Source organism: Chrysemys picta, chromosome 21 (genome assembly GCF_011386835.1).
Source record: "Chrysemys picta bellii isolate R12L10 chromosome 21, ASM1138683v2, whole genome shotgun sequence".
In the NCBI taxonomy this organism is placed as follows: domain Eukaryota; kingdom Metazoa; phylum Chordata; order Testudines; family Emydidae; genus Chrysemys; species Chrysemys picta.
The window spans coordinates 7,333,413-7,354,698 of record NC_088811.1 but is presented as its reverse complement, the minus strand read 5'-3'; the positions used below and the strand labels follow the sequence as shown (position 1 = coordinate 7,354,698).

Below are 21,286 nucleotides of genomic sequence, written 5' to 3'. Positions count from 1 at the left end.
TCCATTAGCAGCTTGGCTGGATAAAAGCCGAGTTATTAACGCATGGAGATTTCCCTGCAACTGTCACTCTACCCAGGAGCCTGTCCTAAAGACAAAGAGGATGAACTGAGAATTAACCAGCACCCTGAATTAAGGCAATTAGGAGCGCTTGACATATAATAGCAGGATTGTTCTGAATCATTCCTCTCTCCAAACCTTGAATTACTCCGCACTGCTAAGAGATCTGAGATTTTGTTTCAAAATGAATTCCCTGCTAAAGAAATCGACTACCCACCCCGATGCTCTACGTGTTTAACGGATTTGTTCCTCTGGCACTTTGGCAAAAGCTATGGAAATGATTTCCTAGGCCAGCCAATGCAGTTGACTCCTCTGCTCACTTAGGAGCCAGCGGTTACCAAGGCTTTGTGCAATTTTCTCTCCGTCTCCTGGTAAAGGGACTGGCTAAGCAGAGCTGGTCCAAGGTTCGCAGTGAGATTAAAACAAAAATGGGTCTTCCAGTCGAGCTGCTGGTTTGAATCCATTACAAAAACTTGGCCTGGTTCTGGCTGAAACGTTTCGATAGTTCAATGTTCAAAATGATAACGGGGAAACAGGCTGATGACATTGGGGGGACATTTTCCCTTTGGTTTTCAACCAACAAGGCAGAGCTGGGTTTAAGTTTTTAAAAGATTCCAGGGTTGGTGGTGGTTGGTTTTTTTTAAATATTTAATTTTGAAAAATATGGGAAGCCCATTTTTAAAAATGATGAAATGTTCTCCTGGGGGTTTGAGCAGTGCTAGTGAGGTCTTGGTTGGACGGTGTGAGGAAAGGGGCCCACGTGTCAGACCCAGAGACCCGTGTCCTCTGATTATCCAGCCAGGCAAGTTTCCCGCAGCGTGGCTCGGCCTGGGAGAACCCATCGATGGACGATGGAGGGAGTTCAGTCTCCCAGTCCTTGGCCTCGCAGCGGAGACTCCTAACAGCTACCCCCAATTGTAACAGTCCTTTCTGTGATGCCTCTGAACATGCTGACTCATCTACAGAGGCCCCCAAACCGCAGTCGGATGATAGTGATTTTGGTCACTACTCCCTCTCTCTCTCTTTCACTCTGTCTCCAGGCACGCCTGCCTATCTATCGGTCACTGGCCATGCACAGGGATGCCCTCGTACCATGCGCAGCGTGTCATCTGACGGCCTAGGTTTAAACTGAAGACCCTGACGTCAATTGTTCTTGCTTTGCGTTTGAATACCCATCCACCGCTCAAGGACGGAGCCTCGCACAGGGTAATCGGTCACCCTCCAGGTGTCAGGCAGTCCTGATGGACGTATTCCCTCGGCTGTGTGCCTAGCCAAGGCTTGTGTGTGCCTGTTTCATTCAGCGGGCGGCAAAGCTGTGTCTCTGGACAGAAAACGTAGGCTGGCTCTGAAGCGGCGAGGAACGCTAGCCTGGAAAGGGCCCACGTGAACACGGGCTCAGCAGGAAAATGACAAGACAGCGAACATGCAAACACGACACGTTCAGCGGTTGGTAACATCCTAGCCCAGCCAAACTCCGTTATTGCTAACGTGCTTCACCTGACTCCTTTTAAGGGGGCTCAGAAGCTGGTCAGATCTCACAGAGGTGCAACTTAGAAAATTAAGCCTCGTAGCGTCCCCATGAGCAGGGCCGGCGCAACCCATTAGGCCACCGCCTTCGCCTAGGGCGCTAACATTTGGGGGGCGGCGACCGCGGCGGCTGGGTGTTCGGCCGCCCCGGTGGTCGGCGGCATTTCGGGGGCGGGACCTTCCGCCGCCTGGGGCGGCAAAAAAGCTGGTGGCGCTCCTGCCCGTGAGGCATTGTTGGCTTTACAAATGAAAAAGACCTTTTAGGGCTCCGTCCTAGCCCATCTCTGCCGCACAGTATTGTCCCCTATGGCACTTTGACACTTATTGTACGTGTACAGGCAGGTAAATACTTCACCTCCATTTTGCAGATGACTGAACTAAGCACTTCGGGGCAGGGCCCATCTTTTTGGTTTGGGTTTGTACAGCGCCTGGATGGTAAGCTCTTTGGGGGACTGTAGTTTTGGCCTGTGTCTGTACAGCACCGAGGAGAGGGAGGACCTGGTCCATGACTGGCGCTCCTAGACACCACTGCAATACAAATAATAAATGATAATCACTAGGGAGGTTTGACTAAGGACTGGGACACAGGAGACCCGGCTCACAGGCTTGGGCCCCTGCCAGGCAGTGCTGTAAGTAATGTGAGCAGAGCGGCTCGTTTTATGATGGCTTTAATATTTACAACATTTATTGACTCATAAAAATCTATCTGCATTTTTTGCAGAGCAGTCAATCTAAGCTGTTAGATCCGAGCTGCTCTTGTCAGGGGGCACCGGGCTCCGGCTCTGGGTTTAGTCAATGAGACGCCCCAGCCCTGGAGGAAGGGAAGTAGCTTTTAGACCCACAGGTCCTGAGTCTGATCCCCTCAGCTGATGTTTCTCTGTCTTAGGTACTTGTAGTATCTGAACTCCTCACCATCTTTACTGTATTTATCCTCACAAGAGCCCGATGAGACAGGGCAGTGCTGTTGTCCCCATTGTCCAGAGGGGGATCTGAGGCACATGGAGGCTAAGTGACTTGCCCAAGGGCCACACAGGAAGTCAGTGGTGGAGCAGAGAATTGACTCGGGGTCGCCGGTTAGTGCCCTAATCATGAACCGTCCTTCCTCAGGCAGGGGCATCGCATTATGGTTGCTGTTCAAAGAAACGCTTTCTTCATTCCCCTTTATTTTCACTCTCCCATTCCCCTGCGGCCAGCTGGGCACTGGTCAGACTGATCGTTCGGAACGCGTGGCCGGCGGGCTTAATCCACTGCTAGCAACGCATGTTTTATCTTCTTCGCCATTAGACTCCGGCTGCAACGAATCGAGTCTCGAGGCTGGTGTCGTGTCAGCGCTGCTAATCTCAGCATCTGCTTTGAACCCATCCCTTGAGAGGTTGCACCTGTTTTAGCTGCAGAGAACTTGACACCGAAGATAAATAATAACAAGCAAAACATCTGAATTAGCTGCGGTGTCACCTGCAGGGCTGAGGTGCGGGGAGACTGAAAGAATCAGGGATTGTCTGTGGAAAGAAGACTAGCCTGGCCCGTTAGCTACCGCCCTAGGCAAGGGGAGCTGCATAAACAGCACCACTGCAGGATCGGCCCCAGGAGGCACTGGGCTTCAGTCCCCCCGCCAAGGTACAATGGCTCCTCCGCTCACCTCTGGTTCTGGGGTGGAAAGCAGGTTACTGCAGCCTTTGAAACTACCTCCCCCCACCGCTCCTTTGGGATTGGGGGATGGAGCCCTTTAGTCTGGATGTGGCTGGTTCGTATATCTGGGAAGCCCTAATAACCACATTTGATCCTGCATCACCTTTGCCAAAGACTGGTCTAGTAGTAAGAGCCTCTGCAACTGCTCACAAGAGACCTGCCTCTCGGAAACCATCCAACAAAGAGCAGAAGCAGCTGAGAAGTCAGCTCTGTGCTCTTGGTAAACGTTAACATCCTTCCCTCCACATGCACAATTAACTCCACAGCAAAGCCATTAACTGAAGACACTGCAGAAGACTTGCTCAGCGTTGTCACTTCCCCAGGCACTTATGCAGATCACTGCACAGTAATGAGATATTGACATATCCCCTCCCACACCTCTGCATGCCTTCAAGCTCATTAAAAGCAATTCTATGGGGTGGCTGCCCAGGGAGCTGGCTGGCAGTGGCTTGTGAAAGCGAGAGATGCTTTCTGTAGCACAAACAATCTCACCAACATCTGGGCTTCTAGACAGATAACGAGATCCTCTACCCTGGCTCTTCCCAAAAGGAACTGAAAGATGGACCAATGGCATGATCTGGCATAGTAAATCCAATGGATTTCCCAGCGACCTGCCCTGGTGGGGGCGGGATCAAACAGAGGGATTCACACCCAGGTGATCCGCTCCGCCAATATGGGCATTGCTGGGATGTGTTCAAAAAAGGTTATTTATATTGTCACCATAGAAAGTGAGGTGGCTCAAAAGGTTCACAGCTCAATGGAGTTACGCCGGATTTACACCCATGTCCTAAAGCAGAATCAGGCTCCGCATTTTCCTAAGAAGCCCTGAAAGGTTTTTTTTTTTTTAAGGACTCCATAATGCTATAATGAACTCTGATCTGCTATAAACAGTTGCAGTAGGCTGGGTGGGGCCTCCTTGTATGTGTGCGGCCCAGCGTCCCCCCGGGCACCGGAAAAGAAGCGACTTTCCGAAGCAATACGTCAGTCTCTGACAGGGTTTCTGAGTGAGTTGCCGGTCCCTTTAGAGCGCAGCTGCTCGGCTCCGTTACCAGGGCCGGCTTTAGGAAGTGCGGGGCCCGATTTGAACAGTTTCGACGGGGCCCTGACAGGGATGACTAAAAAAAAAAAAAAACCACGTTAAAAAAAAACAGGTGGGGCTTGTACTCACCGGGCCGCGCTCCTAGTCTTTGGCGGCGGGTCCTTCACTCGCTCCGGGTCTTCGGCGGCACTGAAGGACCCGCTGCCAAAGTGCCGCCAAAGACCCGGAGCGAGTGAAGGACCCGCTGCCAAAGACCTGGAGCGCCACCGGGTGAGTAAAAATTAAAAAGGTGCCTCTAGCCAGGGAAGGGATTCTCTGCCACTTGCCCCCCACTCTGGGTGACCCTGCCACTGGGCGCGGGGCCCTCTTAAGCGCGGGCCCGATTCGGGGGAATTGGTGGAATTGGCCTAAAGCCGGCCCTGCCCGTTACCTGCTGTCGATTCGCAAAGGCGCCATTGTGGAATTGTAGCGCCCTTTCCCTTTGCTGCCTTGACACCAGTCCCTGGAAGGCTGGGTATGAAATCTGCTCCCTGTCAGGGGCTCAGAACTTCCCCACAGCCTGAATCCAGCTCCAGATCTAAACTTCCCCTCCAGGGCCCTTCTCTAGCAAAGAGCCAGGCGCTTGGAGTAGCAGGGTTCACCCACAATGGCCTCAACAGGGCAGCACAGATTTGTGCAATCTGGGAATGGCTAGTGAAGATGCATTAGCTAGGTCAGTTTGCTCTGCGCCCAGACAGTCAGATCCCCATCACGATTGTAATACGATTTCTGAAACAGAGCTGCTGCTGGCAGATGAGCCGGAGGCCTCCCGGGTGCAGTATATGTTATGGTCTACTTAGCAGTTAACAATCGCATCCATCACAGGATGTGAGGGGGTCTTTGAATCATTCAGTGTCTTCAGCACCAACAACTGAAATGAGCAGTGAGGAAAAAAATCATCCTCTCTTCTAAATAACCCACTTACTGCCTTAATGGTAGCAGAGTGGGAGCCAGACGGTCATTCGCCGTAACATCCAAAGGCCCCCGTCGGAATCGGGGCAGGATTGTGTTAGGAGCTGTACAAACACAGTGGGAATAACCGAGGCCTTTTCCTGGCTGCACAGGGTGGAAGGGTGTTACACACATTTGGCCCTGTAATTACAACATTTTATGGGGGGAACTCTATGGCCTTGTGATCCAGGCACTCGACTAGGAGATCGGGGCTCACTGCTTAGCTCTGTGTGGCTTTGGGCAAGTCACTTATCTCTCCGCACCTCTGTCCCCCATCCGTAAAAGGGGGATAATGATCCTTCCTTTGGCTGACTTGTCTATTTAGGATGCAAGTTCTTTGGGGCGGGGCCTGTCCCACTACGTGTATGTACAGCACCTAGCACAATGGGGCCCTGGTTTTCATTAATACAAATAATGAAGAGTACCACAGACCACACGTAAGTGGTGAGAATGCAAAGCCTGCACTTTGCATTGGCGTGGCGCAAACCCTGCCTCTCTCTAGCAGCCCTGCCTTTGGGATAACCCAGCTGTTGCAACTTAGCTGCTGTCTGTGTGTGGCTGCTGGTCCCTGGGACTCTCTAGTCAGGAGCCTGGGTGCGCAGAAACCTTTCAGAGCCCCGTGGCAGGGCGCATCTCTTTGTGAGAGTGGCTCCTACTCGCTCTCACGCGGTCCTCGTCTGGCATGGATTTCAAGCACGGAGCCGTTCAAAGGGAGCCTCCCAGGAACACAAGATGCTTTCCTGTAAGAGTCATGCCCAAGAAGTCCTCAGAACCACCAATTATCTAATGAAGAACAAGGAGAGTCAATGGTGCGCTGCTGCTGGGGAGAGAGCGCTGGTTCCGAGAACCTGATATCCTGCCCTTCGTCTGTGCCGCGCAGATACGGATTGATCTGAACCACGTTCACACACGTGAGCGCCAAAAAGACTCCAGGAAGTCAAGACAGGAGGCTACACACTTCTCTGCTCCCACCGCTCAGCTGTGTGAGGCAAAACCCATTTCTGAGCCCACGCACAACTACAGCCTGGTTTCCCTTTTCTCCCCCGTGCAAATCAAACTTATTCCCCATTTCCTCCCTGATCTTTCCAGTGCCCCCGTCCCCAAAGGGTCCTGCAGCCACTTCTCAGGCCTCCAGCTGGCTGATAAGACTCTCTAGACAGCCTCTTCCAGCGAACTCTGGCTACCTTATCCAATCCTAATAGGTGCCACTCCTCACCATGGCAGCTGGACATGCCACAGGGGCTCAGAGTACCAACGAAAAGACGAAGAGAGTTGAGAGGGTCAAAGATTTGTCATCAGAATATTTATTTCCAACAGAAAAAGGCTTCTTCTTTTTTTGCCAGCATGGAAATTTCCACGCAAAACATTTGTTTTTACTGAAAAATGGTTGAGTTGATCTCAAAGGCTGGAAATCGCCCCAGGAATTTAGACATTTTTCCTGAAGGAAAAATAATCATTTTCCTGGCGAACTTTAGTCTTAGAAACCACTTTTATTTTTAAGCATTGTATGCAATGGTTGATCTCGCACAAGGTTTGTATTGTAGGCTCAGTCCGGGGCAAAGTGGTTCGAAGGAACAAGCATCGAACTGCACTGCTGAGTTCCCTGCTATGCTACTGATTAGCAGCTCACCTTGGGCCAGACACGCAACCGGTGTTTGCCTCAGTTTCCCCATCTGTTCAGTGGGGATGTTTCCTTACTCCCGGGATGCTGAGAGAATGTATGTGAAGTGCTATACACGTGCTAAAGATCATCGGGAGAGACTTAATCTCCATTTCTTTACATGGGTTTGATCACGAGTCAAGCAAAAAAACCTCCATTCATTGCAGTTCTTGTTGCCTTAAAAAAGAGGGACTGTTTGCAGAGCATGCCGAGATCCCTGTCTAGGAGGTGCAATGATTATCGTCTGTTACAGTATCATAGTCTTCTAGCTGCAAAGAAATTGTGGCCGGAGAGTTGAGGACAGAGCGAGTTCAATGTCAAAAAAGACCATCCTGACCTGGGAAGGTGGGGAGAGCGTGGTACCCAGGCGCTGTGTGCTAAGTGGCTGGGGTGGAGAAACAAACTGCAAAGGATTGGCTCGCACAGGAAGGCAATCTGATAAAACCGCTCGAGAGCCGGCACTGTGAACAGTGCAGTATTTGCACAGCTCGGAAGGGAAGACGCTGCTCCTGTCTGGTGCCTGTGAGTGCAGACAGCTGTGTGCACCGAAACCCCACACGCTGCTCCAGTCAGCGTGTGCCTCTTTGCTTTCAGCACTGCACAGCGCGGGCAGGGTTTCCAACAGGACGAGGGAGAAGCAGCTCCCGTTTGTTCTTTTAACCAGGCACGCCCATTGGAAGGAAGTTGGGTAATTCCTTGGGTCTGGGATACTGGCCAACAATAGATGATTCAAAGTCAAGGACCAGTCTCTGAAAGGGCCTGAGCCCGATACTCTTAGCCAGCAGGACATGCTGAAAGCTGTAAGAGGAGGCTAAAAGTAGGCGATCTCCGGAGCTGTGCAGCATATCAAGGCTTGCATCTGAAGAAGTGAGGTTCTTACCCACGAAAGCTTATGCTCCCAGTACTTCTGTTAGTCTCAAAGGTGCCACAGGACCCTCTGTTGCTTAAGGCTAGGACAGAAACTGTTGGGAACTCTTTGGGACCGTATTCCCACAAGGAAGAGCCCCAGAAGACAGAGAGAGCGTGCAAGGGAAAATAAGGAACTACTGGATCCAAAGCGATAGCCTGTAGCCGGTTCAGGACCCAACTTCCAGCAGGTGCAGCTCTGTTCTAAGACTAGAGGAGAGGCAGTGCTGGGGAATATACTGCAGGGCATGACCCTGCCCTGGCCGGGCTGGGGTGCAGCAGGTGGCCCAGTAGGGCCATTCCATCTCTAGGGTCCTTGATGCTGTCTGGCTAGCCCTTCTCTGCCGGCTTCTGGCTGAGGAAGGAAAGTCCCAGAGCTCCACACTCGGGTTCGTGGCCAACAGCAAAGGCAGGAAAAAGGAACAAGGGACGGAGGGATAAAGAAACTCCTCTGAGAATGTCCGACCAGGAGGTCGAGGACTTTGAAGTGGACAATCTGTCTGACACGTCCCGGATGATCCCCGGCCTGCCTCCTTACGACATGGACGACCAGCTTCTCCCCCTGGAGCCCCGGAGCACCTGCTGCTGCTGGGCTTGGACCCTGCTGATCGTCGCCACGAACTCGCTGGTCTTCCTCGTGAACTTGCTCCTGGTGGTCACCATCTTTGCCGTCGTGCTGCTGCCGACGATCGTGGTGGTGTACTTCGGCTTCCAGTGCCACTCCCGGGTAAGTGAGCATGGCCTGGCCCCCGCGTGGGCCTTGGCACCCTGACCCAGGACAGGGCCCTGGCTTCCCTGGGATTCTTGACTGAGCTCCTTTGAGAAAAGAGGGCGGGGACAGTGGCTTTAAAAACCAGACTGGGATTTCTGAGCTTTAGCTGAATTTTCAAAAGACGTGGGTGGGGAGACGGAGAGAGGGTGTGTGTGTCTGAGTCAGTGGAGGTGAGGGACAAATGGACAGACAGAATGTGCTCTGGGCTGTGAAGCTTTTGCACACCAGCCATTGCAACTGCTTCCAAGTCCCCCAGGAGAACTGACTTTAGCAACAAGTCCCCTGTAGGGCCTGATCAAAGCCCATCCAAATGGCTGGGAGTCTCCTTTGACTTCGCTGGGTGTTGGATCGGGTCCTTATTCAAACCCTTGCCAGGTGCTCCTGGCCTTCTCCTCTGAGCAGAGGCCACTAAGATGGGATTCACAGGTGGGAGCAATGGGGTTGGCAAGAACCTAAGGAACAAAAAAAGCTGGAGACCAACTTTCTAGAATAACCAGTCCCCGCCCAGACAGAGTCCTGGCTTGAGCCGGCTTGGTTTTAAGTCCATTCCTGGGGTAGAAACAACAATTTTTACCCACTAGTAAAATAGTTCCTAGGAAAAAAACAAAACGATTGTACTGTTGGGCCAGGCCACTCCGAGCCTGGCGTGGGGGGTGGGATTAGATAAACCCCATGCACTGGGGCAAGCAAACATCCCCTCTCCTGCGTACAGAGTTTAGATCCAGCCTCCCCGGCTTGAGATTTCAAGTTTCCTCTACACTGCTACTTGAATCTCGACAAAGAAATCTCACCTTTAGCCCTGTCCCTCCCCAGCTGCAGGATTTTGTTCCCTGGGCAGCGGGCTGACAAGTTGGCCGTACTGATCATAAAGAGATTTTACAGCAAAGCACTTCGCACCTGGGCTAAGCTCCCATAGAAGATCTTGGGAGTTTGGGGCACACAGCTGATGGAGGGGTGGACCTTTGGGGTTTACATTGCCCTGCAGCTGGTTGTGCATTCAAGGGGGTCCCCTCCTTGCTGGATGCATGTGGAGTGACTCCCATTCACAGGGCATGATAGAGGAACATAGTGCGCCAGACTTCTATACGGCCTTTGATCTAAGGCTCTCCAAGCCCTTGACAGACATCCCATGCACCCACCTTCCAGGTCAGGCAGCACCCGGCTCTTATCTTCATTCCAGAGCCGTGGAGACTCAGGTACAGCAAAGTTACACGTGTCGCCCAGTGAGCCAGCGAAGAGCCAAGATGCGAACGTAGAGCCCCGAGCCTCTGTGACCTTTCCCCTTGTGTCGTCATTGGTGCAGGCGCAAAGGGGTCTGAAGGGCAGCGTTTGACACCAGTGTGCACTGGTGTAAAAGGCCAGGCCAAGGGGTATGCATGACGCTCCTTACCATTTATTCAGCATGCATAATTGTTGCTTCTTTCAGTGCTGATTTCTTCTGTGTCATGGAGCTTTTAACAGAGGGTGTGGGTGCAGTCTGCATGCTGAGGCAGTCCTGGGCACGCATACACGGTACATGTCCTCCTGTGAATTCCTTTGTCTGGCCATCTGCAAAGTGCCCACAGTGAAAGGGTTAAAGCAGTTCTGTGGGATGGTGTCTCCTTTTAGGGCTCAGTTATGTTGTAGCTCAGCTAATGGGACTTCCCCCTCAGTGCCACAGGGGGTCTCACCCCTGCCTCAGTGGTTGGGCTCCTACCCAGCCCTGGCACTCGGTGCAGGACTAGACGGCTGTTAGTCTTTGGATGAGATGTTAACCCGGCGGTCCCTTTGGGGCTGGAAAGGAGGAAGTGAAAGATCCCCTCTCTGTGGCATTTTAGGAGAGGTTTGCAATAGCCCCGGACACAGGCCTTTCCCTAGAGCTGTGTGAAGCTTCCCATCTCTGAGGCCAGATGTGTTTGCAAACTTCAGCCCCTGCTTGGGGAATGGGAATGCGGCTGGACTGAAGTTTGTTCACCCAGAGAAGAAGCCGGCAAGCAGCCCATCCCCCATGGCACGCCCTCATCCCCACCCCAACAATAGCATCCTAATAATAAGGGGATTCCCTGGAGCTTGTGGGGAGATCTCCTGGCAAGTCTGTTTGTCCCCCTCAAACCTCCCAGGGAACCAGGAAGTCTCCAGCCCCTGTGAACTGAACGGCATGGCTCAGCGTGTCCTTCCTGGCGTGAGCTGACCCCTGCACAGCTCCCATGGCCCTCAAGTGCTAGGCTCATGTGGGCGAACCACACATGCCCCCCCATACAGTGTTCTCCCCTCCTGGGACACTGGCAGGTTGCAAGCTGAGCTTTTGCTGCGCACATGACAGCTACATCTGCTGCACTTCCCATCTCCTCTCATCTCCCCTTGCTACACGGCTCTACAGCAAACCAATCCTATTCCACGCGGACGTTCTTTTTACCCAGCCTAGTCCTGTTTTTTATGGGAAAACTCCAACTCGCCTACCTAGAGCAGGTGACATCGATGTGCCCCCTGTGAAATACATTGGAGACCAGAACTCCAGATCGGAAATTCTGAAGTTCAGCTTCTGATGCAAATCCAGAGCCAGATTCAAAGCTTGGGTCTGTCTTGTCTTTAAACGTGTGGGGGTTTTATATAGTGAGAAGAAATCGGTTCAGCTTCCAATCTGTCTCGTATATTTGATGTGTGTCTGCAGTACTTGGGCAGGGCTGGAGGCACGGCAGGTTTCGGTATTGCTGATTTCTCTGAGGGCCCAAATCTGAAGACTTCAGTTAGTGTCTAGTCTCCGCTTGCTTAGGCAAAATTCCCTTTGAAGTCAGTGGGAATTTTGCTCAAGGAGTGAGAAAGCCCTCCAAGATTTGGCCCCTGGTTATTCAAGGAGCTTTTGCACCCGTTTTACCCCAGGGTAACACCATTGACTTCACTGGAGTTCCTCCTGATTGACACCAGCGTGAGATCAGAATCAGGCTCGGCAAGATGCCAGTCATAGGGGACGTGTGCTTTGCTCCACATAGGAAGGGTTTAACCCCGTGAATGCTGGCAGAAACGCTCTGGATTCATTCTGACACTCCCCGGTATGCTCCGGAGCTGTAGCTCTGTCAGGCGTCATTTTTTATTCCTGTTTTAATTAACAAGCAGCTGTGACACAGATCAAGTAAATACACTGCCTGGGTCGACAGAGAATTCTGTGCCGCTTCGGTTACTCACTGCAGTTTGCATTTTAATGTCACAATATTTCTCTGTACCTCCCCTGCAGCATCTACACTACAGAGGCAGCCAGAGCAGACGGCTCACAGTCCTCCCCTGTGATTTGCAGCCTCCCCCCATGGACTTTAATTTGTTTTGTTAATTTCATTTTAACGAAGCCCTCTTCCTGCAAGTGTCATTCTCTGCGATCTACCTAACGATAAGAACAAGATCTAATAAAAGACACACACACACACACACACACACTCCCCCGTCTTGCAGATCTGGGCCAGAGGCACGGGCTCCAGTTTTTGATTTATTCCCATTGAAAAACTCATTTTGTTCCCATTTAGTATTCTGGCTCTGTGCATGTTGGTTTCACTTGGATGCTCTGCTCTGAGTTATTGGGGGATTTTTAAAGAATGTTTATGGATTTTCATTTCTCGTCATTTTCCCCTGTTTTGCTCCGACATCATTGGTCCGATGTGGGAATATGATATGAACATCTCTGTCCTTGTGCCATCATAAATTTGTTTTCCTGTCTGGGTGAAAGGAGACAAAAGAATATCTTGGCAAATACAGACTAAGGCCCAAATCTTCAAAGGTAGTTAGGGAGCTAATTCCTGTTAAAATCAATGGCACGTAGGCACCCGAGTACATTTGAGGATCTGGGGCTAAAGCCCTGATCCTGCTTTGAGAAGTGGCAGGGCGCAGTCTGGAGTCCATGCAGAGCTCCCCTGATATGAATGGGGTGCCATATGGGCAGAGGGGTTCAAAAATGCCAATCTCAAAGCAGGATCAGGGCTGTGTATGGCTTACATTTTTAAGTCACTCCTGATTCTGGGTGTCTCCATTCTTGGGGTGCCCATCTTAAAACACTTGAAAAGGAGCCGGACTTCAGTCAGGACTCAGCCCCCGTCTTCTGAGAAGGTTTCCATCCAAATACTGATCCAGCCTGATGACTAAGTAAACCTCAAATCAGAGGACAAAATCTAATGATGCTGCAAGGCTAATGGAAGTCAGGCTGCGTCACACTGTAGTGTGAAAGGGATTAGCTGATAAAAAGTCAGAACCTACCAAACGCTGCTCTGGTTTGTGCTACTAGCCTGAACTCCACAATTCCTCAGATGCTTAAAGATAGCAATAAATGTAATAACGATTCAAGATACACAAACAAGCTGAAGTCATTTGTGTGACCAGTTACCCTGGATACGTCCACTGCGGAAAACTGCAGCTTCCAATGTTTTCTCTCTCTATGACCCTGACCCAACACACACTGAAATCAATGGCAAGACTCTCGTTTGACTTCAGTAGAGCTGGGTTAGGGGCTAAGTTATTAAATATATTGTAGTTCATAAAGAGCCTTATCCGGCTCCCAAAGACAAAGTCTTTCCATTCATTTGACCAGTGATTGGATCAGTCTATAGAATGTGTTCACTTCAGGATCCAGTCTTGGGGGTCCGATTCTGCACATATGCACTACCTAATATAGTGCTTATTACCGTGACTAATCTATTGAAACCACCTGGGAATATTGTGTTTGCAAGCCTGGGCTGTAATTACCAATCCGTCATTGTTAGAAATAAGCTGTGTAGGAACCCATTTCTTCTCTCTCTCTCTCTCTCTCTCTCAATATTAGGGATGGATCCTGAATTGCTTACTCAGGGAAAACGCCCATTGACTCCACTGTGAGTGTTCCCTGCAGGACTGGGCCCTTAGGTACTGTCAATTTCAAGTATGTCCCAGCTGTCATTTGCCTCCCTGCCCAACAGATCCTATGCTAAGAGCACCCGCCTCAGCCTGATTGACTCAGCTCATTGCACTGAAAAATATTGAAAATAAGTTTTTTCCCTTTTAATAACACAAACTGCATCTCCTACTTGATCGGCCGCTTCCCATTGCATCCCATCTCGGTCCAGTTTCACAAGGCACCCGGCCCGGGAGTAGGCCATGAGAAATTATCCAATCGGTGCAGCAGGGTGACTTTATAGGAGGGCTTAAATAACAAGAGAGAATTAGAAGCTCTTATTATAAAATAAAAAGACACCCCTGGGCCAGATAGCTGGTGTAAATCAGTACAGTTTTATAGACCTCAGTGGAGGATGCAGATTAACACCAGCCGAGATTTGGCCCAAGATTTGCCTTCAGAAACACTGAGCTTGGGAGTTTACCTGATCACCTGTTATCCTCAGACGCACCTCTACGAAATGCCTAGTGTGGTCAGAAACATCGGCTAGCCAGAAGTGAGGGCTGGACGGGGTTAGTGCTGGTAAAATCCAGGCAATCTCAACGTGGAAATAACTCACCTTCCAAAGATTAAATTTGCCCTTAATTAAAATACGGCATTGAGTTAAATCCCCGCTGCTCTGTGCCCAAAAAGTCTGTGCCTGGTTCGCCTCCCGTTTACACTAGCATAACTCCATTGAACTGAACAGAGTTACTCCTGATTTACACAAGGCTAGTGAGAGGGGAGTTACCTGCCCACTTCTCTCTGGTCTGACCGTTGGGCTTGGGCCTCTGCTACACATATTTCCCCCTTAGCATGCAGCGGGCGGGAGGATACAAGGTGATGCGCTTCTCTCCGGGCTCTGGACATTTGCTTTGCACCTTCCTATTACTTAGCCCACGGCAAAGAGTTGGGAGTGAAGGGATATTTCACCCTAGAAAGACAGAAGCCGGCTGGGAATGTTAAGCGTCTGTTCCAATACCATTTAACAGTGTGAGCGTAGGTAGAACTGCACAGGTGTAAGGAATCCAGAGCAATCATGAGAGAGAAAGAAAGAGAAAAGATGAAGTAACTAAAAGTCTAGAAAGACGGTTTGAACGGACACTAAACCTGTACTGACAGAGGGGAGAGTTAACATGGAAATGAGAGGCTAATGCATAGGAATAAGAAGAGATAACAAAAGTTATCAATAAGTTTGTGTAACAAAGGGAGGTCGAAGCTGTACTGTCCGGTGCTGGAGGTGACTGTGATAGGATCATCCTTATGAGCTTCCCACTTGCAAGTAATTGATCACTACTTGCTGAGACTAGTGCCTGACTAGAGATTTGTTGGTCCCATCTACTGAGTAAGTGAATCTTAATCCAACACAAAGTACTCTCAATCCGTTGCTCTGAACACAAAGGTTCGGGACCCCTGATGCAGACTGACAGGGCCTGAAAGACAGGAGCTACCTTCGGCCCTGGGGAAGCCACGGCTGTTCCTAACGGGAGCCGTTGGTCAGTAAAACTCATTTTAGTAAACAAACGGTTGAGAATCTATTGCCAAAATAATAACCCCTCCCACCCGCAAGAATCAATGCTATTCTTCAGCAAGGAGACGCTCACCGCCAGTGGAAGCTGATGTGGCCAAAGAATCTAAAGCGTTGGCTGTAAATACATCTAACACAGGGGTACTCAACCTGGGGTCCGCGGACCATGTCTAAGGGGTCTGCAAAAGGTTGTCGTTACTATAGAAGAATGGCTTTCAACCTGTGGTCCATGGTCCCCTGGGGATCCACAGACTATGTCTGAAGATTTCCAAAGGGGTCCGCATCTCCATTCGAAATTTTGTAGGGGTTTGCAAATGAGAAAAGGTTGAGACCCACTGATCTAACAGATCTCCGCCACCACCCTATGGTCAACCCTGGCTAGGGGTCGGTACTACCATGTTGCGTGATGGACACATGACAAAATTACTGTACTTAGTGATGGACAAGGGGGGGGGCAGGTCAATGTCATTCAGTCATTCAATTTTGTGAAAAATTTCCACGGACCTCAAAATGTTTACCATGCCGTGTGCAGACACGTTGCTGACCCCTGACCCTGGCCAGCTACCATAGGGTAAAAGGTGTTAAACTGTGTCTGTGCTAGGGGCAAAGCCCGGTTTAATTCAGAGGGGTTAGTGAACAGGATTGTAAATAATGCCTTTCCCCTGAGTCTAGACAAAGCCTCAGGGTTTTGCACATGTCATGTAGCCAGTCAGCCGGCCTTCCCTCCTTAGTGTATGGGCCTGGGAATCAGAACTCCTGGTTCTCGGCTCTGCCACTGCGTGACCTTGGGCAAGTCACATAATTCCATCCTACCTTATCTTCCCTATTTAGTCCCGTAGCTCACTGGCATGCTGTGACGCTTAGCTAAGGTCTCTATAATGCGCCTGACCTCCTGGAGGATGGGGGTGGGCGGGGAAGGGCTGAGGCCGTTGTTGGGGCTTAGCAAAGCAAGAAAGGTGGACTTTGTGGTTCGGGCACTGGGGTGGGACTCAAGAGATTGGGGGTTCCCAGCTCTGCTACAGGCTCCTGGTGTGACCCCAGGCAAGTCACTCAATCCACAAAGCACACCTGTGAAACAAGGATCAAAGTACTTCCTCTCTCCTCTCCTTGTCTATTCAGACAAACTCTTTGGGGCAGGGACTGCCTCTTACTAGGTGTGTGTCCAGCACCTAGCACAATATGGCCCTGATCTTGATTGGAGCTTCCAGGTGCTGTTGTAATAATAGTATATGCCCCATACCACATGCTGTCCTTAAAGCCCCAAGAGGATCCCCTGTGGGCACTGAAACAGTAGAAGTCCCGCCCCTGAATCCACCATCCCAGGTTTTCCCCAAGTCCCAGGCTATGCTACGATAGGATGCCTTTCCAGTGTTCAGGGAGTGCCACGCAGACATCCAGCCAGAGCAGATGTATGTTCAGTGAAGCAGCTAGTTCGTCGCGCAGAGCCTTGGTGCATTCATTCGACGGTCTTCTAGCAGCGAGCACACTGCTGACTGCAGGCATTTATCACCGCACCGGAGGGACGATAAAGCCTCACGGTGTATTATGCAGCTAATGCACCAACGGCAAGGCCTCAAAGTGGCCGGCTCCCCCTGCCTCGTGCTGTCCCTCCCTGAGATGGTTTTGCTCTTTCAGTAGCTGACATATGCGGGGTTCCGGGCGTTTTAGCTCCCTCACGTTTACAGCCCTGGAACGTTATGACAAAGTGGCGAGCTGCTGTTATTACACAACGCGTCCGTAGATCTTGCTAGCTCATGAACAGAGAGGCCTTTGTCATGGTAATCACTGTTTAGACGTCGCTGCTGCTAAGAGACATAAAACTAATAGCCATCTCTGGCACAAGACAGCCAGATATGCCATTGAATTGTCCAGCTGCTCCCCAATCTCTCACCTGTCTCCATACCCCTTCTGCTGGAACGCTTCATCCTGCAGGAGACAAGCAGTATTCCCGAGTGTGTCTGGGGTTGGGGAGGCAATCCAGCCCTAGATTTCTTGACCTCTGTAGTGAGCAGTCTCAGATTCACTAGCCTTCACGGCTGCTCCGTTGTATAAAAAATACACCCCTGAGGGCCACGCTGCAGTACCCTGCCTCGTACCGAATAGCCGCTGGCATTGTGAGTTTCCATCGGGAATACCCCTGGAGCAAGGCATTCCTAGCTGTGCGTAAAGCTACCGCAGTCTGGCCTCAAACAGGCTGAATGGCCAAACCCAGCCTTCTATAGCTTTCCCCGAAGCCTCTGCCACTGGAGACATGAGTTACAAACTGATTTCCTACCACTCCCTGCCTGGGATTGTTGGAGTTATTTTCCTTCTGCCACGCAGTAGCTCCTTAGAGGAGGTAAATTGCTAAACTGGGCATCCAAGGGTAGCGCTACCTAGTAACGAAATGAACAAATCACCCAGGCTTTGTCAGAATGAGTCTCTGCAGAACAGCGATTGCGATCGGAAGCATCATATTTTCTTTGGTGCAGTGTGCATTTGCCTTGTAAACACGGAGGCGTCTGACTAGTGACATTGATTTTCCTGCAGAGATATGGAAGTTTATCCTTATTCCCCTGACGTTACTTTCCTTTGGTGACTTTTTAAAGGAAGAGAATCTTATTGGCCTAGATGTTGATCCCCATTAGAGATGGGCCAGTGGGTTCGGATCAGATAAAAACTCTGCCCTGCCCTGAACCATTGTCCCTTTCTAGAATCAAACCTTTTCTGGAGGCTCTGAAAAGGTTGCTCCTCTTTCACTTCTGCATGCCCTGGCACTGCCCAGATCCAGATAAATCTGGAAGAGACTGGCTGCCATGAGAAAACCTATTCCCTATCATGCTTTCTGAATATCAGTCCAGGACTCAAAGCAGAAGTGCTGTCAATCTCACCAGCAAGCCTGTTCTCCTGAGGTTTGCAGCCCAGTTTAGCAAACTGAAGAGCTCCTGATAGCTGGGACAGGATGCTTTATGGATAAAGCAGCCCCTGAACTTTATTGATCTTGACTGAAAATGCTCCATAACATCCATCAGACCAAACTCACCGCTGGCACGAGCATTTGCAGCTCCACTGAAGAGAATGGAGTTGCAGTTGCTCACATCAGCATTCAGTATGTCTCAGAAACTTCTGCAGTCATAACTGTCACAATCTGTACATGCACCGTCCCTCTCTTCCCTAACTCTACACAACCCTCCCATACTCCCATGGCTCTCTCGCCACTCCAGACCGTCAATGTCTCTGGCCCTCCCTTGCGCCCCAGGACCCTTTTGAAATAGATGAATCTCCGCTATTGTCGGACACGTAGCGCGATGGCTGAGAGGTTCAGAAACTCAGAGTCCAGAGATGGGCAGGATCTCTTTGGTGACCCAGTCCATCTCACTGCCGGTGCAGGGTGGTTCAGAGCCCTCCCTGCCCAAGAACTGGAATGCCCAAGAAAACTGCTTTTATGACTTCTTGTTAGCCAAAAACAGGAGTTTACTTTTGTTGCTGGTTTGGTATATCCTATGAGGGATTAGCCACCAGCCTTGGGGGTGTATCTGCCCTATTTCTCAGCAGTTCGTCCTTAATTTGGCATCCTGAGTTGTGACCCACTGAGGCCTGGTTACACCTTGGGCATTCCAGTCTTTGTATTACCACCAAAAACACTGGGTTTAAAGGTTAGTGGTTCTTTACAACCAGTCTCATCAAATAAAGGGTTCTTCTGATCCCAAAGGACCAGCCACACACCCAAGTCAATATATACTTAGATCTTACCCAAAAATCATGCTGATGCCAATCCTTTAGTATCTAAAATCTAAAGGTTTATTCATAAAAAGAAAGAAAGGTGAAAGTTAAAATTGGCTAAAGGAATCAAATACATACAGTAATTGCAAAGTTCTTGGTCCAAGCTTGTAGCAGTGATGGAATAAGCTGTAGGCTTGATAAGTCTCTGGTTGCTTCCAAATCATTGGAAGGTCCTCAGTCGCTTGGTTAGAATGCTCCCATTAGTATAAGTTCATAGTCCAGAGGCTTGGGAAGGCTAGAGGCTGGAGCAGGATGGAGGAGTTTCCTTTCCGGGGCCTTTTAGCTTTTCCCCCATTGTTCTTACTGTGGAAAATTACAGCAACAAGATGGAGTTTGGAGTTCCATGGGCAAGTCCCATGTCCATGCATTTCACCTAGTCACAGCAGGAAATTTCATTAAGTGTAGATGGACATTTCCCATGGTCCATTGTCAGTTAAATGTCCTCTCGATGGGCCACTCAATTTGCATAGTCCCTCCAAGTTGTGCTGGCTAGCTACCTTGTGGGCTGTAGCCCAGGAACAAACATTTGAAACCCAAGTATAGAGCCAATACTTATACTTCAAATACAAAAGTGATACATGCATACGGATGGCATAATCATAACCAGCAAATCATAACCTTTTCACAGACACCTCACTTGACAACCTTTGTACAAGATTTGCTGCAAATACATAACAGCGGTTGCAACAATGATCTATATGGTCATATTTTAATCAGAGAACGTCACACTTGCCTCTTCAAAGGCCTGGCACATCAGGCATGCCAGGTACCCATGACTTCTTCCCAGGGTTGGCTCCAGCTCCAAGCGGTGAAGAAAAAAACCAAAAACGCCGCGATCGGCGGCACTTTGGCAGTGGCTCTACCGCCGCTGCTTCATTCTTCGGTGGCAATCAGCGGCAGGTCCTTCCCTCGGAGAGGGACTGAGGGACCCGCCGCCGAATTGCCACCCAAGACCCGGACGTGCCGCCCCTTCCCATTGGCCGCCCCAAGCACCTGCTTCCTGCGCTGGTGCCTAGAGCCGGCCCTGCTTCTTGCAGGCAGCTTGGGTCCTACGTGGAGGAGTCTATTGACATCAGACACAGACAGGAGATTGTCTGTGGAAATAGCCTGGATGGGGATCTGTCCCTGCCCCTCAGGAGGTTTCATTGGCAAGCATTCCTTTGCGCTGGCATTTGCCTAATGCAGGTGGCTGCGGATGCTCCCAGGCTCTGTTTACCAGGAGCAATCCAAATAAGGTGCGAGCTCCCTAGTCAGTTACAGCCCCTAATTACCTGTCATGCTTTCCAAATAGCAGTAAAGTCTCCCACGCTGCAGCTTGACAGCCTCTTGCATCGACTCTAGCATTTTGCTGGGCTAATCAAGCCCCGTGACTGCTAGCTTGGGGATTTGGATCCGGTCAGGAGAGGTGGAATGAGAGGTGGAGCGAGTGATTTGCAGCATGTTTACTGCATCCAGCCAGTTCCCCGACGCCTGAGCTGAGATCCCGCCTCGCGGCACAGGGCCCCTGCACTGACAGCCCATTAAACCTCCCGTTACATGTCCAATCACATTGGTGAGCTTCCAGTTGATGGTTCCCTCTAGGCCTGACCTGCCTCCCATCTGATCCTTTGTTGCCTAGTCATTACCCACAGGTTCTGCTCTCCACGCTCAACCCTTATTGTTTAAAAATGGAAACCATTTGGAGAAGGCATTTTTCAGTTAGCTGCGGCCCATGGGGACAATCCATCTCCCAGCTGGTGTTGGGGCCCCTCCACTTGCCAGCCAATCCCGAAAGCTCCTCGCTTTACCTGCAAAGTGCCTTGGCGTGTTTGTCTCCAGGAATTCCTTGTGGGGAAAAGCGTTCCCAGATGTCACGCTCCAGCCCATTCACCGCTGGCTTTTTTCATATTAAATTATTACACTAGAACCCAGGGGCCACCGTCTTGTACCAGGACCCCTTTGTGGTAGTGCTGTGCACTCAGAACAAAAAGTCCGTGCACCAATTGTTCTTATCTTACCCCATTTGCTAAGGGCAGAGGCTATTTGTGTTCAAACAAGGGCTTCCCCCCATCTCAGCCAATAGGCTCCCTCGTTCCCAGCCAACTGGCTTCCTTCACATCATTCCACTGGGAGGCCACATGACTGAACGTGTCAGGAGAATGACTCAGATTCCGCTCCCACATACCCTGGACCACTCGAGTCAATAGATTGTTTGTGGGTGTTGTTGTAGTCGTGTTGGTGCCAGGACATTAGAGAGACAAGGTGGGTGAGGTAAGCTCTTACCTCCAGACCTGAAGAAGAGCTCTGTGTAAGCTTGAAAGCTTGTCTCTTTCTCCAACAGAAGTGGGTCCAATGAAAGATATGACCTCACCCACCTTGTCTTTCTAAGGTCAATAGAGTTACCCTGAATTCTCATTGGTGTAACAAAGCAAAATTAAGCCCCTTTTTCCAAGCACTAACATCTTCCATAAGAGCACAGGGAACATTGGCTGCTCATACTTCTGTTGGCC

The 21,286-nt window shown here is 50.4% G+C and overlaps 1 protein-coding gene across 2 annotated transcripts in view; it reads left to right on the top strand.

Annotated features, from left to right (window-relative positions):
- The first annotated feature begins 7,236 nt into the window (after window positions 1-7,236).
- TMEM88B (transmembrane protein 88B) overlaps window positions 7,237-21,286 on the top strand; it is a 41,063-nt gene continuing 27,013 nt past the window's right edge. The window contains exons 1-2 of one of the 2 annotated variants that reach the window (XM_065575076.1): window positions 7,237-7,813; window positions 7,912-8,595. In XM_065575076.1, coding sequence (XP_065431148.1) covers window positions 8,326-8,595 — 270 coding nt within the window. In that variant the 5' untranslated portion in view covers window positions 7,237-7,813; window positions 7,912-8,325. Of the gene's footprint in view, window positions 8,596-21,286 lie in introns of both variants that reach the window. The other variant, XM_005292915.4, reaches the window with a different exon arrangement.